The sequence below is a fragment of the Octopus bimaculoides genome, chromosome 4 (genome assembly GCF_046866305.1).
Source record: "Octopus bimaculoides isolate indiv1 chromosome 4, ASM4686630v1, whole genome shotgun sequence".
Taxonomy (NCBI): Eukaryota; Metazoa; Mollusca; class Cephalopoda; order Octopoda; family Octopodidae; genus Octopus; species Octopus bimaculoides.
In genome coordinates, this window is record NC_142931.1 from 35,037,461 (window position 1) to 35,052,460 (window position 15,000).

General features: G+C 32.7%; 1 protein-coding gene across 1 annotated transcript in view; it reads right to left on the reverse strand.

The window, feature by feature from the left end:
- Window positions 1–15,000, reverse strand: part of LOC106875874 (opioid-binding protein/cell adhesion molecule homolog) — a 976,605-nt gene that overhangs the window by 561,024 nt on the left and 400,581 nt on the right. Inside the window, exon 2 of the mRNA XM_089350590.1 lies at window positions 12,210–12,316. Within this exon, the coding sequence (XP_089206716.1) occupies window positions 12,210–12,316 (107 nt within the window). The remainder of the gene's footprint in view (window positions 1–12,209; window positions 12,317–15,000) is intronic.

Here is a 15,000-nt window from a genome sequence, read left to right on the forward strand (position 1 = left end):
CAAGTACGCATTCGTCTCTCCTTCCGAAATAAGTTAATTAATTAACAGCTTCATTATAATTTATCTGGTTGTTCTGATGAAAATTGTAAACTTCATCCTATAAAAACGATCACTGATACAAACATTGCAATTTAGATTCACCATTGAATTATCGATAATTAATTATGCTTGACAACATAATTCATTTTGGAATACTAAGAAGCACTTTGCTGTTTTCGTGACAAATGCGTATAAAATGTTAAGTTGCAAAATATGCATTGGGATACTGAATATCATATCAGTATCTCAATGATGATGCGTTACCAAATTAAGTTAAATCCTTTTAAATCTTCTCGAATAACATCATTTCCCCACAAAGAATCAGAATAATATGGTCTGTTAACGGAAATAATGTTATCCTGAACATAGTTATACATGTATTGTACAAATAATTATCTCTAATGAATTTATATTCAGTTATGTTCCAGTACGTATCCTAGTATGGACGTGTGTATATTCACTTGTAAAATGGTTGGATAATACCTGATTCACCTATGTAACACTTATGAAGTTAGGAATAGGTAGATGCTTATCAATACAATGTAAATTACATGCATTATCGCAAATTAATCAGAGGGTTTCTACATCTAAAATTAATCTCAGTTTCCAATTTTGATGGAAGAGAATGAAGTAAAAAAAAAAAACATATTTAATTATTCCAAGTTCCCTCTATAACGAAATGTACGCCTTCAATGAAAATTCATTTTATCATCTAAAGGAATGGAGGCATATCTATAAAGTCGGAGACTTGGGTTCAGGAAATGGAATGTATTGAAAATAATTTTATGAATGCAATATTATTTTTCACTGCTAATTGAAGATTTAAAATAAAAAGTGAAGAAAAAACAGGGATTTTAAAATTATACATTTTTAGAATAATAAAACTATTATTACAAACTATGCTGAGCACAATATGCATTGAGAGATGCGTAATATATTTAGAGGGAATACCAGAAGCATGTAAGAAAATACAGACTGGATGAAAAATATAACAAAAGGATATTTAAAAAAATAAGTCGAGATGTTTAAAAGGTTTATTTTGTGGAACAATCTTTACATTTTGAGGAAGATATTTCACTACAGGAAATCTTGAAATCGTTAAAAGAATTTCTTCATTTACAGATATGACAGTACTATCATATTTGAATTCTATTCATTAGACTCAATGTTTTCATAATTTGCTTTTCGAAGGAAACCTAGAACTATTTCAGAATGCAAAAGAAAGAAATAGCGAAAAATGTTCTGCACTAAATTAAAGAATGCATTGTATTCAAAGTCGCCTTCATAACTTTTTGTTTAAGATATAATACACGAGATTTAGAGATAGAAACTTTGAGACAACTTGAAAAGAAATGAAAAGAAATTAAGAATAAAATCAATACGAAAAGGAAATGTTGAAAATTTGTGCTAGAACTAAATTTTGCTAGACGTTTTCATTTTACCGATTTAAATTCGCATATCATTATGTGTGTACATTAATCGAAACACCAACCATATTTCTAATTTAGTTGAATCAACTATCTTTGGTATGATTTCTCATTAATCTTTCCACCGTCTTTGACAAAGGCTACTTCGTAAGTAACAGGATCGGGATTCACTTTTATTTGTGTCAGGAAAAATCCATGTCTTTTCTCGTCTGATTTTGTGCGATGAATATAATTCTTCATGTCGACAATTTCTTATATATATATATATATATATATATATGTATATATATAAGCTTGCTTCCCAACCACATATTTCGGGGTTTAGTCCCACAGCGTGGCAACTTGACAAAGTGTCCTCTACTATAGCCCTGGGCCAACCAACGCCTTGTGAGTGAATTTGGTACGCGGAAACGGAAAGAAGCTCGTCGTATATATATCTGTGCGTGTATATTTTTGTGCCTGTGTTTGTCCCCCACCATCACTTGACAACCGATGTTGGTGTGTTCAGGTCCCCGTAATATTGTGGTTCGGCTAGAATAAGTGCTAGGCTTACAAAGAATATGTCCTGGGGTCGATTTGTTAGACTTAATGCGGTACTCTAGCACGGCCGCAGTCAAATGACTGAAACAAGTAAAAGAATATTATCATTGAGATAACAGTGTATACTTTTCATTGGTATTGGCATCGTAATTCATTATAAGATATCATTCATGTTAGCGGTAAACTCGGCTCACATATATATGTGGGTGTGTGCACGTGTGTACGCACGTGTGTGCGCGTGCATATGTTTGTGTGTGTGTGTGTGTGTGTGTGTGTGTGTGTGTGTGTGTTATACCGTTCTGTTTTTGTTAAAGTGGAAATGTGTTGGAACAATGATGTCAAAGCAATAATTATAATAATATAAAATTGCACGCAAAATACCCTTAGCTAGAAAATTAAGTTCATCGCATTCTGATACATTTTCAAAGGAGGCTTTGAGCAAGTTACATAATGGCATTAGAAAGATCATCGCACTGTCATCAAATAACAGAAACCAAAAGCTTCAACTACACCAAATTAGCTAATGAATAACTTGAAAAATTTTTTGGAACACTTTCTCCGAGAGATTATAAGATCACTTGTTCTAGCATGTCATAAATTTATCTACAAAAATATACTTTCATCTCTTTCTAATTGTGCAACGAAATAGCACCTGGAAATTCAGAAACGCCATTAATAAGAGTAGTATATTAAATACGCTGCTGCTGTTACACATAAATGTATCGTAGTCAACACTGAAATCAAGACATGGATTGTCACACATTGGTACAAAGACATTATCATCAGGCTACAGAAACTCACTCAGATATCCACTTTCCTCTCGTTCTATCTTTTGTCTTGTCTGCAGCTGTATTTGCTATTGCTCTCTACTTACGTGCATTTATTCATCCCTCTCAGCACATGGCTATAATGCTTCCCCACTACTCCTTATCATGATCAGAGATATAAATATTATAAGCCACTAAATGATATGCTGCAATGGTTAAGATCGAGCAACTGACAAGCAAATCTGTAATATTGAGCAGAATATTTGTTATAACTATATTTCTGCTTCAGCACAGAATCTCTCTCAAGTGTAATGGAAAACATGTCAGTTCCATAACATCGATGTACAGGTCACAAAAAGAAAGTAATAGCTTATGTTTTACCTGAATGAAAGCATGTATTTAAAAATCTTACGATTAGTATTAGCCATATGTCATTAAACACGCACACACAGAGACACAAAAACATATAGACACACATAAATAAATACATACATACATATATATATATATATATATATATATATATATATATATATATATATATATATATATATATATATATATATACATATGTATTTGTAGCTACATTTATAATTAAAATTAAAATTAAGGTTAAGATAGGAGATATTGAAATGCAGTATTCAAACCTTGCTTCAGGTAAGTCCCAAACTGTGTGTCGGCAGAACATTTTCACTACTTATGGCTATCAGGTGTAATCCGTGATATCCCGCTCACTGGAACTAGGTAACGAAGGCGTAGGTGCGAATCGGTTCATGTTCTGATAATAATAGGGCCATAGGACAATTAATCAGCCATCATATCTAAAGACGGGAGTCGAACCCCACAAAATTCCACGCTTGATTTCCATAACTATCCATCAACGGTCTCCACAACTTTTAGGCCTTTCAAACCAATACCATGAACACTTCAGCGTTACAGTATATTCTTTGTATGTTTTACCAGCCACTTCCTGTATACGGACCCTTAGTATCCTTACATCACCAATGTGTGTGAACAACTAGTAACACCCTATGATACTATGAGCATCTAGCTTCGAGTGAAATGCAAATCTTACGACTTTTGAAACCTATTACATCACCTGGTGATGCTCTTTTGCTCTGCGAGATGTGTATCTGATGTCATTACATCGTCCCCACCCACTAGGGACCAGTGCAGAAGGCAGCTGAAACGATTGTTGTGGTTAATAAAGTTTCTAGTTATACTCGGTCTTCTATATCAATCATGTAGAATATATATATATATATATATATATATATATATATATATATATATATATATATATATATATATATATATATATATATATATATATATATATATATATATATATATATATATATATATAAATGTTTTTGATAGAGACTTCGAGGTTTAGGCAGCTTGCAGTAATTTGTCTAAACCAACCCATTAGATTAATGTAAAATTGTTTTCTTTATCTATCATCATGACTGAATATAAAAACTAACACTAAAATATACCTACGCACACACATATATATACACGCCCAGAAATATATATTTATGTATACATAAATATATGTATGTGTGTGTGTCCGTATGTGTTTGTGTGTGCGCGCGCATAAATATATACGCATGACACCTAACCACACACTGGACTAATATTTTTAATTGAGCTTCAATGGTGGGCATCTTTCTCTCACAATCTGAGACAGTTTGTAGACGTCGAAACTTTGAAGTAAATGCCAAGCAATTATTTTGTTAGAATAAAAAAGTTACAATATACAGAACAATATTCTGTGGTTCCGTTGTGTTCATGTTTTCCTGTTGAATATATGTAATGCACATTACTGCATATATTTGTGTGTCTCTTTCTGTGAAACTCATGTGTTTTTTGTCGCTGCATTAATCTGATGAAAAGCTTTTATAGCAATTATGCCTCTGGCCTTTTTGTAGTGAAGGATTTTTCCAAAAGATGATCGGTCTATTAATTGTAAAGCAGAAAGCGTTGAAAGATGTTTCCTCAAGCCTTTTCCCAAAGCATAAGCTTTGTTGCTGAAACATTGTTGAAATCCTATATATGCCATTTTTATATTTCATCTTAAAATTATAAGAATTTAATTTTTATAAGTGACCAAATACTTCATTATTCTTCTTGAAGTACAAAACTACATACATCGCGTCCACTTTGATGAACTTGCTGCAACTAATAAGTCTTTTTACCTATTTATGTTTGAATCAAAATCAATCAAAGCTGTTTTTCAGTTAACCGTGTTCAATGAATATCTGTTCTTATTTCTGTCGTTAGAAAAATACTATTCTTAATCGTTTAATGTTCATAATTCCTTAGTACAGTAACATGTGCTGGTTTGGTATGATTTAACTCTTTTGCTTTTCAATCAAAATTTCCTTAAAATTGATTATCAAATTTTATTTCATGTTTTCTTCGGTGCTTTAACAATGGCTAACATGTCCTCCATTTCCTTATATAAATATGATAATTCTGCGCTTGTTGGTGGTTATTCGACTTTACGTTTAGCTTTTGCTCTTGTTTCTTAGTCTGTTCTTACTTCGCATAAAACAAAATACTCGGGTACTACAATTGGCTTGAAATGAAATTTAACAAAATGTGAAGTATTGTGACATTGATGATAATATCTATAAAATGTAAATTTGGAACATACCCAGTATTCATTTCGTAAATATGACTGATATATTCAATATTATATAAGCTATACCATTGCTTAGTAAAAAGCTATCTGAGTTATGAATTAGATACACATTCAATGGGATTTCATGCGAGATATATGTTCATGCAACTAACTCTGTAATGATATATACCTTAGACAGGCATAAGAATATGCGTCAGTCCACAAGTTCTCATATTTAAACATTGATATATATATATATATATATATATATATATATATATATATATATATATATATATATATATATATATATATATATATATATATATATATATATATATATATATATATATATATATATATATATATATATATACTGCAAGCTGCCTATATATATATATATACCTATATATATTTCATTTTTGAAAATTTATATATTTTAGGAAAAATAAATAAGTAAACGAGTGGAAACTTTACCGTTGAGTGTGTTAAATAATAAAGCACTAAAAGAGAATGACTCTCTCCAGACACAACAATATATATATATATATATATATATATATATATATATATATATATATATATATATATACATATATACATATATATATATATATATATATATATATATATATATATATATATATATATATATATATATATATATATATATATATATATATATATATATATATATATATATATATATATATATATATATATATATATATATATATATATATATATATATATATACATATATATATATATATATATATATATATATATATATATATATATATATATATATATATATATATATACATACGAGAAATCCGTTGGCGAGGCTCTTAACCTCGCATTATATTTATGCCTATGCATAAGACTTTTGCCAATATTTCTTTCCACTTATATAAGTGCACTATGTTTTAATCCTTTTTATATACACATACGTATATATGCCTTGTAACTGATTTTATGTTGCTTTAGTAGTGCCATACTAGGCGGGGAGATGTCATATTTGTCTCGTTATGTTATCATTGAAAGTATAGAATTTCGACTAATTCGTTGAGATAAATTGTAACAAGACAAAATCTAATTTTCGCATTATATACTATATAAACAAATGAATTTTAGACCTTATTTCTGTTTAATGGTAAGAAAATATAGCTTGGAAGGTAAATAGGTGTCTCTTAACGAATGGAAATATACTACATACATAAAACTAATATTATAAACAATTAAATGTGAAAGCCATTGTGTTTCAAGACTAAGTCTTTTTTGACGCTTATATCCATTTATGCCAATACCATAAAATCTCTGGCAATTATACGAAGAGCATATAGGCATAAGTATGGGTAAGATTTAAGTATTAGCCGTTCAAATGTGTATTAAATTAAATTAATTAATTATAACATTATACCGGAGATTAATTTCTCAGGGTGGTTTTTTTATCGGAGCATTATATATTTTAAGGAGTAAATACATATTAACTCTATGGTCTACTTCACCATTGTGTATATTGTTTCTGAATCGAAATAAAGAACGAGAGATCTGTTGAGTTATATATATTTATATATGAATTCATATTTATGTATGTATGAGTTTTTATATCAAGCAGAAACATATACACCAACACACGTACGCACACAACCACGCATAGTCAATCCCACAAACCCACACACAGACACGCACACACCCGCGCGCGGGTACACATACACATTTATATATATATATATTTAGATAACAATCTTTAAATTTTGTTATAGGCAATTAAGAAACGCACAAATGCTCTCACAAACACTTTTTTTTCTTTTTTTTTTTAAGAAAGCAACTTCAAGTTTTATTCTATTACGAAGTGTCAAAACATTTTGCGACATTTCGACGACCTGGTCACTTAACAAATTATGTTGTTATTGCAGAGAATGTAATTATTAATTGCCTGAAATTTTCCTTCATATTTCCCATTGCTAACAAGTGGTTAGTTTTATATTTTCTATCACCGACTGAATTGGAATTATCAATTCAGTAAAATATTTTGCAGGTGGTCACAAAGCAGAAAACCGTTTAGAATATCAGTACAACTTCATGCTATTGACCTATTTTAGTTAGTTTCTTGTTTTACTTTTATTTTCCAAATGTATTATTGTATGAATTTTTATGCACCTAATTCTTTATATTTGGGTCTTGAACTTTGAGCTCCCGTAAATCGCCAAGGCAATATAAAACAGAATTTGCACATCCCGATAGATGGGGAGTATTAGTTGAAGCACAAGCCTTCAGAAATAATCAATGCCCAAACAATCCGCCCCCCACCCACACAGACTCTGCATCTTACAACAATCTTAAATACTATCGACAAATTGATTTCACATGATCAACACACGGAAAACAGAATCATTACATATTCCAAGAAGACGTTCTCTAAAGATTTTGCATCTTAGAATCGTTCTCATGTTCTCGTGTGCTAACGGGAACAGTTGGCCGAAGACCGACGAAATAGAGCTGCGTATCGTTATTGCGCAACACTCAATACATACATGCGTACATACATACACATTTAGCAATATACATACATGTACGTGCGCATGCGTGATTGCGCGAGTGTATGCCCATCCATGTATATATAAAGTGTTTCTTCTGTCAGTCAGAGGAGAGTGAGCATGTAAGGATTTAGCCGAACAAAACCAGTGTGCAACTTTTATTTTGATTTCAAGTCGAGTATTTATTATACCTATCCCTATTATGGAACTGAACCTAAGATTGTATAGTTGTAATGCAAGATTCTTCAGCACACATGCATACTCGCGTGCGCGCACACACGCAAAAACGCACACAAACTCGAGTTTTTAAAAGGCTTTTATTGATGCATTCCTTAGCGGCATACAATCATGACCCTTAATATAATTTCCTCAATTTCTTCAACTATGAGTGACATTACGATACGGACAAGTTTCGTTGTTGTGCTTTTCGAATGGGCAAGTTCATGTAAGACTTGCGAATATTCATTTTATAAATAGGATACTTCGAATTTACCACCAAAATTCTGCCTATTTTAACGTATGAATAAAATGAAAAACTTATAAGTAAATGAGCACGGAATTGGCATATTAATTTTATAGATTTAAAATAGAGTTACATTAAGCTTGTTTATCCTTTGTCATGAAATAATATACTATAGGATTTTAAAGCAAATAATCGATAAAAAAATTGTGTTCTGGTGCTATTTTCCAGTAAATGGAGACCATCATTACTAACACTATCTCTAATACTAAACTTAAGCTGAGAACTCATTACTTAGCCTATGACCTGAACATAACTCTGGCATAATTGAAACTTTATCTTATCACGAACATTTTGTGTATTTGTCCGGTAATAAAGTTGGTGAAAAATGTTCATTTCACATTTTGTCTCTGCAGGCCATAAAAACAAAGCTGACAATTATTGTCTTCTATACAACTCTCTCAATATATATTGAATAGGTGGACAGGCATTAAAAGATACGTCTACGAAGATAGTAGACAAATCTCAGATATTGTACTAACGTATTACCACGGAACCAGCTTTGGGGGGAAAACGCCAACTGTCTTACGCCACCGGAAAAACCTTTATATACGAGATAACATTGTCTTTCGGAAAAAAAACTAGGATTCATTTAGAGCAAACTCCCTAACATAAATACAATGCTGTTCTAAAGGTGGAGATGCGTGGCTTAGTCGTTAGGGTGTTGGATCCATGAACGTAAGATTGTAGTTTCGATTCCTGGATTGGGCTTTTTATTCTTGAGCAAAACACTTCATATCACGTTGCTCCAGTCCATGCAGCTGGCAAAAATGAGCAATCCTGCGTCCCCTCCAGGTGGGGAATATACACCACAGAAACCGGGAAACTGTCCTTTATGAGGATGGCAAGGCTCGAGAAGGAAACATTTATTATTTTATTTTATTTCTCTAAGGGTGTTATAGATTAAAACGTGGATAGCAATGTGTGGGGAAAATGATTGAAACATTTGTAGAATTAGCCCCCTACTGTAGACATTCAGTTCCATCATTGCTTTCATTTTGTTTTCAAGTTACTATACTGATCTTCGAAAAACATGTTAGCTTGTCTTTAACCGACAGCGAATCATCTGATCAGATATTATAAACGATTTAAGTGCAACTGTAAGATGTTGGTAATCATAGTTGATGTTTCTGTTTTATATCACTTTTAGCCTCTATAGATTCGTAGCTGTGGCCAGTACAGTTTTCGTGGTGTCACATCTATCAGTGAAATGCTATTAAACACAGACGATGCAGGTGGTGACAACAGCAAAATAATTCTTAACATGTTTGGCATGTATATATGTATGTGAGACATAATGGCTTCATCTGTCTCTTATTTCCTTGATTGAAACTGTGAAATCAGTCAGATCGTACAATCACAGTCTGTGCTAATTGAGGCATCACTCACTGTCACTATCTCATCTTTGCTACGCACTCATTTTAGTTATGTCTCCCACTCTTTTCCTCTGGTACATTGAAGACCTGATCACTCTCACAACGTTCACTGCTTTGTGATTACTCTCCCAACCTTCATGTTTTAGTTCTCTTAGTTATCCGTACACACATGTCATCTACATATCATCTAGAACGACACCATGTTCGTGAATATAGGTGTGGAAGATATCATCACTCTTAGCCGGGTGGCAAAAAGTTTGCTTTCCAAAAAACGGTTCTTGATTCAATCCAACTGCGTGGCACATTAGGCAAATGTTTTCTACTCTATCCCCGGGCCGACCATAGAACTGAAATGGTGCATGGAACCCGAAAGAAGCTTGTTGCGTATATGTATATATATATATATATGTGTGTGTGTGTGTGCGCGCGCGCGCGCGTTTTTGAATGTAAAAGCGCGCACGCGTGCGTGCCTGTGTGTTTGTATATATGTGTGCATATATCAGAGTGTTTGTCTCCCACAACCGCCTGGCAGCCGATAGAATAAGCACCACGGTTCATCATAGTCGAAGTCCAAATTTTGAAACAATTGAACGATTAAACTGAAAGATAGAATATGTTTGCATCTTTCAACAAATTACAAGCAAAATATTGATGCAAAGCAAACTCGATTGCACTTCCTTATTTTAAGGAATATATGCCTTAAAATAATATATGCCTTTAAAATAATTTAAGGTAATGTAGATGCCAGGTTTCAAATTTCCCGTATCAAATCTACAACAGAAATATTCTGTTTGATGAGAACGTAACAAGTGAAAACTATATCGTCATCTATGTTCTAAAATATTTATTCTGAGTGATTGCAAATGAACAGCTATAGCAAAAATTATCAGTGGAAATCTTGTACATAAATGGCGATTTCTGTCTGTCGATTTGTCTGTTACTGTCTTGCTGCTATACTATTGAACCAATCTAGACAAAACTTTGCATGCATGTTAAAAATAACATCCAGTTCAAATATAGGCTAACTGGATTTCAATAAAAATCTATAATGCCCTCCACCCTACTAGTGGGGTTGGGATATTATTGGATAAAATGAGAAGGGTGCAGATAGTGTTACTGTGGGCGAAATGTGATGACATAATGAGTGTGGCTGATATCATGGAAAGTAGAAAAGCATTGTGGAAGCAACAAATATGGAATGGCAGTAACGTTAATACAACTGTCATTGACGGATATACACGCGACGCTGCATACATACTTTCGTAAATACATAGATAATGCGCACATACATATACATATATACACAACACACTACACACTACACATAGACTTAACTAATTTCTAAAACGCCGACGAAGGGAAAGGAAATGGGTGTTAGGAATACGTAGCTTTTAGGAGAGAGCAGGTTGAATGCTCTTCTGCTGTCTATCGCAATGAGACACACACACTGACATACATACACATATATATATACATGCACACGTGTCTACTATACACCATTTCCAACTCGTGATTACCTGGGTGTACGTTTCTAACTGAGTGTGTGTATGTGTGTTTGTGTGTGTCACGTCCTACAACTATCTGTCTCTGTACTTTTGTAGGGTCTTGCGTGTTGCTGTCACATATTGTGAAATGTTAGAATTACGTCAAGACTTTCAATTTTTTTTTATATTGGAATAATTTTCCACGTTAAACTCAATTTTGATATTTATTTGTTCCAGAAAAATTACAGAAAAATATTACTGAGGTTTAATTTTAATCAATTTTACCTAATCAGAAAACAGGATTTAGAAGCTGGCATTTTCTGCATGATAGCTGTCTATCACAAAATGAAGGCAAATCATTAGGAGGCGATTTTTCTTTTATTAAACGAACGAAAGCAAATTATTACTAGGACCAAGGATGTAAGAACATCTGAAGTTTTCATAAGATTTAATGAATGAAGTCATATGAGACGGTCGAACAGACACGTAAATAATTCAAAAAGAGAAAAAATCCTCAACGAAGATATTTTGCGGCAAAGTTCACAAATCCGTCCTGATCAAGAGGTCTATTTGTCGGGGAAGGCATGAGCTGACATGGATAAATAAAAATTTATATAAGACTTTCTATTGTAAAAATTACCCGCGAACGAAGGGCTATTCAGCTAGTATATATCAAAAACATTTTAAAGCAAAAATTCCTTCTCACAATTATTATAAAGCACAAGAGCTGAAACTGGCAGCGGTCGCAATATACTATGTCTCCAGTATCTAATTTTGGACATCATGATATTTTTTTCTGTTTGTATCACGAGAACATTTTATTTTATTTTTTTATATGCCTAAATTTTATGCAGTCAAATATTAGTCTAAAGAATATGACTTACCTGATATTTACCGAGGTATTCCACGGAACACGGTAATACAGCCGTCTCACCGGCTACTACTGTTACATTAACAACTGGAACATCAAAGCGGGGGTCCGACGCCAGGACTGTAATTAAACGAAAAGAAAGAGAAAAATTAATTATAGCAACAAAAAGCACAAGGCTAGACATTCTCTGGGAAAAGATTTAAATGAACCGAAACCAGTGCAAAAAGCGGATACATATCTTTGTCGATTCAAGAACAACAAAGAGGAAGTTGTCTCTTGTTTGACTTAAGCAAAGAAGACCAGTGGTGTAACTAAGTACCTGCGTGTACTCTGCCGATTTTACCATTTCATATTCTATTTATGCTAATAATGATTATGCTAATGATATTGATTTGTGTGGTAATAAGAAGAGTTCTAATAACGTTTTCTGGTTTAGGCAAAATACCAAGACTTTGAGGAAGTGAATGTTGTGGATATCTCAGTACATCACTTGTGCATTATTGTATCGAATCAAAAGTGATGATAGGACATGCACACGTTTCCGAGATTTAAACTCAGAACTTACAGCACCGGGACATTAACCGTAAAGTATTTTCCTAATGCTCTTACGATTCTGCTTGCATGCGACAAGAGCACGCTCATCAACAATAATACTAATAGTATTAAATTAAAATTTGATTTAAATAAAAGTGCTAAAGCTTCATTTAAAATGAATGAGATTATCGAAATATCAAATATACCGGTTGGCAATGCCTTAAAAATCAAGGAGGATACCATGCAGTAAATAAAGGATAAGGAAAATAATACTGCCCTGAAAGATATATTTCAAAGAGAGTAATATAGGAGAGTAAAAATGATATTAACGATAAAAATAAATGTATCAAATCGATTTAGTACTACCAATACTCTGGTATACTTATAGTTCAATGCTATGAACTGGAGATGCAGTGAAATTTAAAGACTTGAGACGGCAACAAAGGAAGAAGTACTTTAATGAGGCAGAGACTAACATAAATTACCTTCCTAGAGTAGCAACCGTTAACAATTTGTTACATCTTGAAGTAACCATTATCACCAACGTCGGCCTTGATATCTACCATCACATCCCATGATTCCCTTCTAGAAATTGTCAAACATCTCGAAAGGAGAAATAAGCTATATTTAATTACGCGTCCAGTAAACTCTCACAAGCAAATAACTTTCAGGAAATGAAAACAAACCAACAACATTTTCCTGCTGAGAAAACTAAAAGTTAAACAAAATTGTCAGAAAAATAAGGAAAGTTTGGAAAGAAAACCTATGCATAGCAAATGTCCCCAGAAAATATTAAAAGGGAAAATGTTAATCACAAATAGACAAGTCAGTGGCTAAATGATATTTGGCTTTAGGCAGAGACATATGTATTTAACATCATTGCCTTAAATCAATGTTTTAGCACCGCGTCTGCCATTATCGCAGATATGTTATTGAGAAAATGTGTTTCCATGAAACACCAACCTACACTCTTTGGAACAGCACATATATTAACATGAGCAGTGCCCATTTAGTTTGTACAACTTAGAGGAATGACTTGATACGAGGTGGAAGCAAAAAACACAGAATTTTAAAGTATAGTAAAAAAAAAAAAAAATTAAAGCGTTGGAGAGAAAGAATTGTGGTATATGTCCCTATTTCGATAATCTTAACATCAAATCCCGTCAAATCAAGTTTGCATATCATTTTTCTATGATCAAAAAACATAGGTACTGAGGCCGGTGGATCAGTGGAAATGTTATTGGGTCTGTCAGAACGATTGTGCTATATCTTCTCGTTTTGATAACTGAGTCTACAGCAATACTGGGGTAAAACATTATCAATACAAGGTAATAACTTTCCCTTGGAATTGGAAGATTACATACTCTAATCTAGCCAATATTGATCTGTATTTGTCAAAGTTTAAAGGGAGCATGTTATATATATTTTTGTTATTTCAGGCGTATTCACGAACAACAGAAAAACATAGCAACGAATATATGTTTTCTCTGGTAGTGGTAGTACAGAAACAAGAGAATACATTCTTATGCAAAATCTCTCACTAGAAACCATTGACAATGAGGTAGCAGAAAAATGTTTTAAACGTTAAGGTAATTCACAGTTAATGCAACAACACACCACTTAATCTCTTACCTATCTATTTATTTCATTTATACCAGCATAATTACATTGCTTACACGACATTAGAGAAACTGGTGATAACTCTTGTTCCAACAACACACTATTCAAAAAAAAATTATGAACATATTGGATAATATGGTCAGGCTGAACATTTTCTGATATATTTGTTCAAATGAGGTCTGCTGGCAAACAGTAGCAATACTCCTTACACTGATTTTTTTTTTAACAATGATGTCCGTGTGTGTCCTAATTGCACGAAGAAAGCTTTAAAAGCTTTAAGTGGTTTGAATGAATTTAACAAGATCTCTGATTCCAAATAAATTTAAACTATTTAAAAATTATTACATACATGCATATGAAAATGCTTATATTTTACTCTGTGACAAAACTTAGGTTGTACGTATACCAAGGGTGAAATGAAACCTGAGTGATGAAAGTGTAACCTGGACATATCTACACGATGTATCAGGTTATTACTGTAGGCATTTTGGACATGGGGGTGCTATCACTTAGCGAGTATGTACACGGAACCATTATTAAAATAAGCATTGTGTTATAGCGGGCTGTACTGTGTAAACCATCAGTGAGAATGTTAATGTGATATAGGTCGAAGTGATTTACCGTTAATGAGTTTCATTATCGATCGGCAC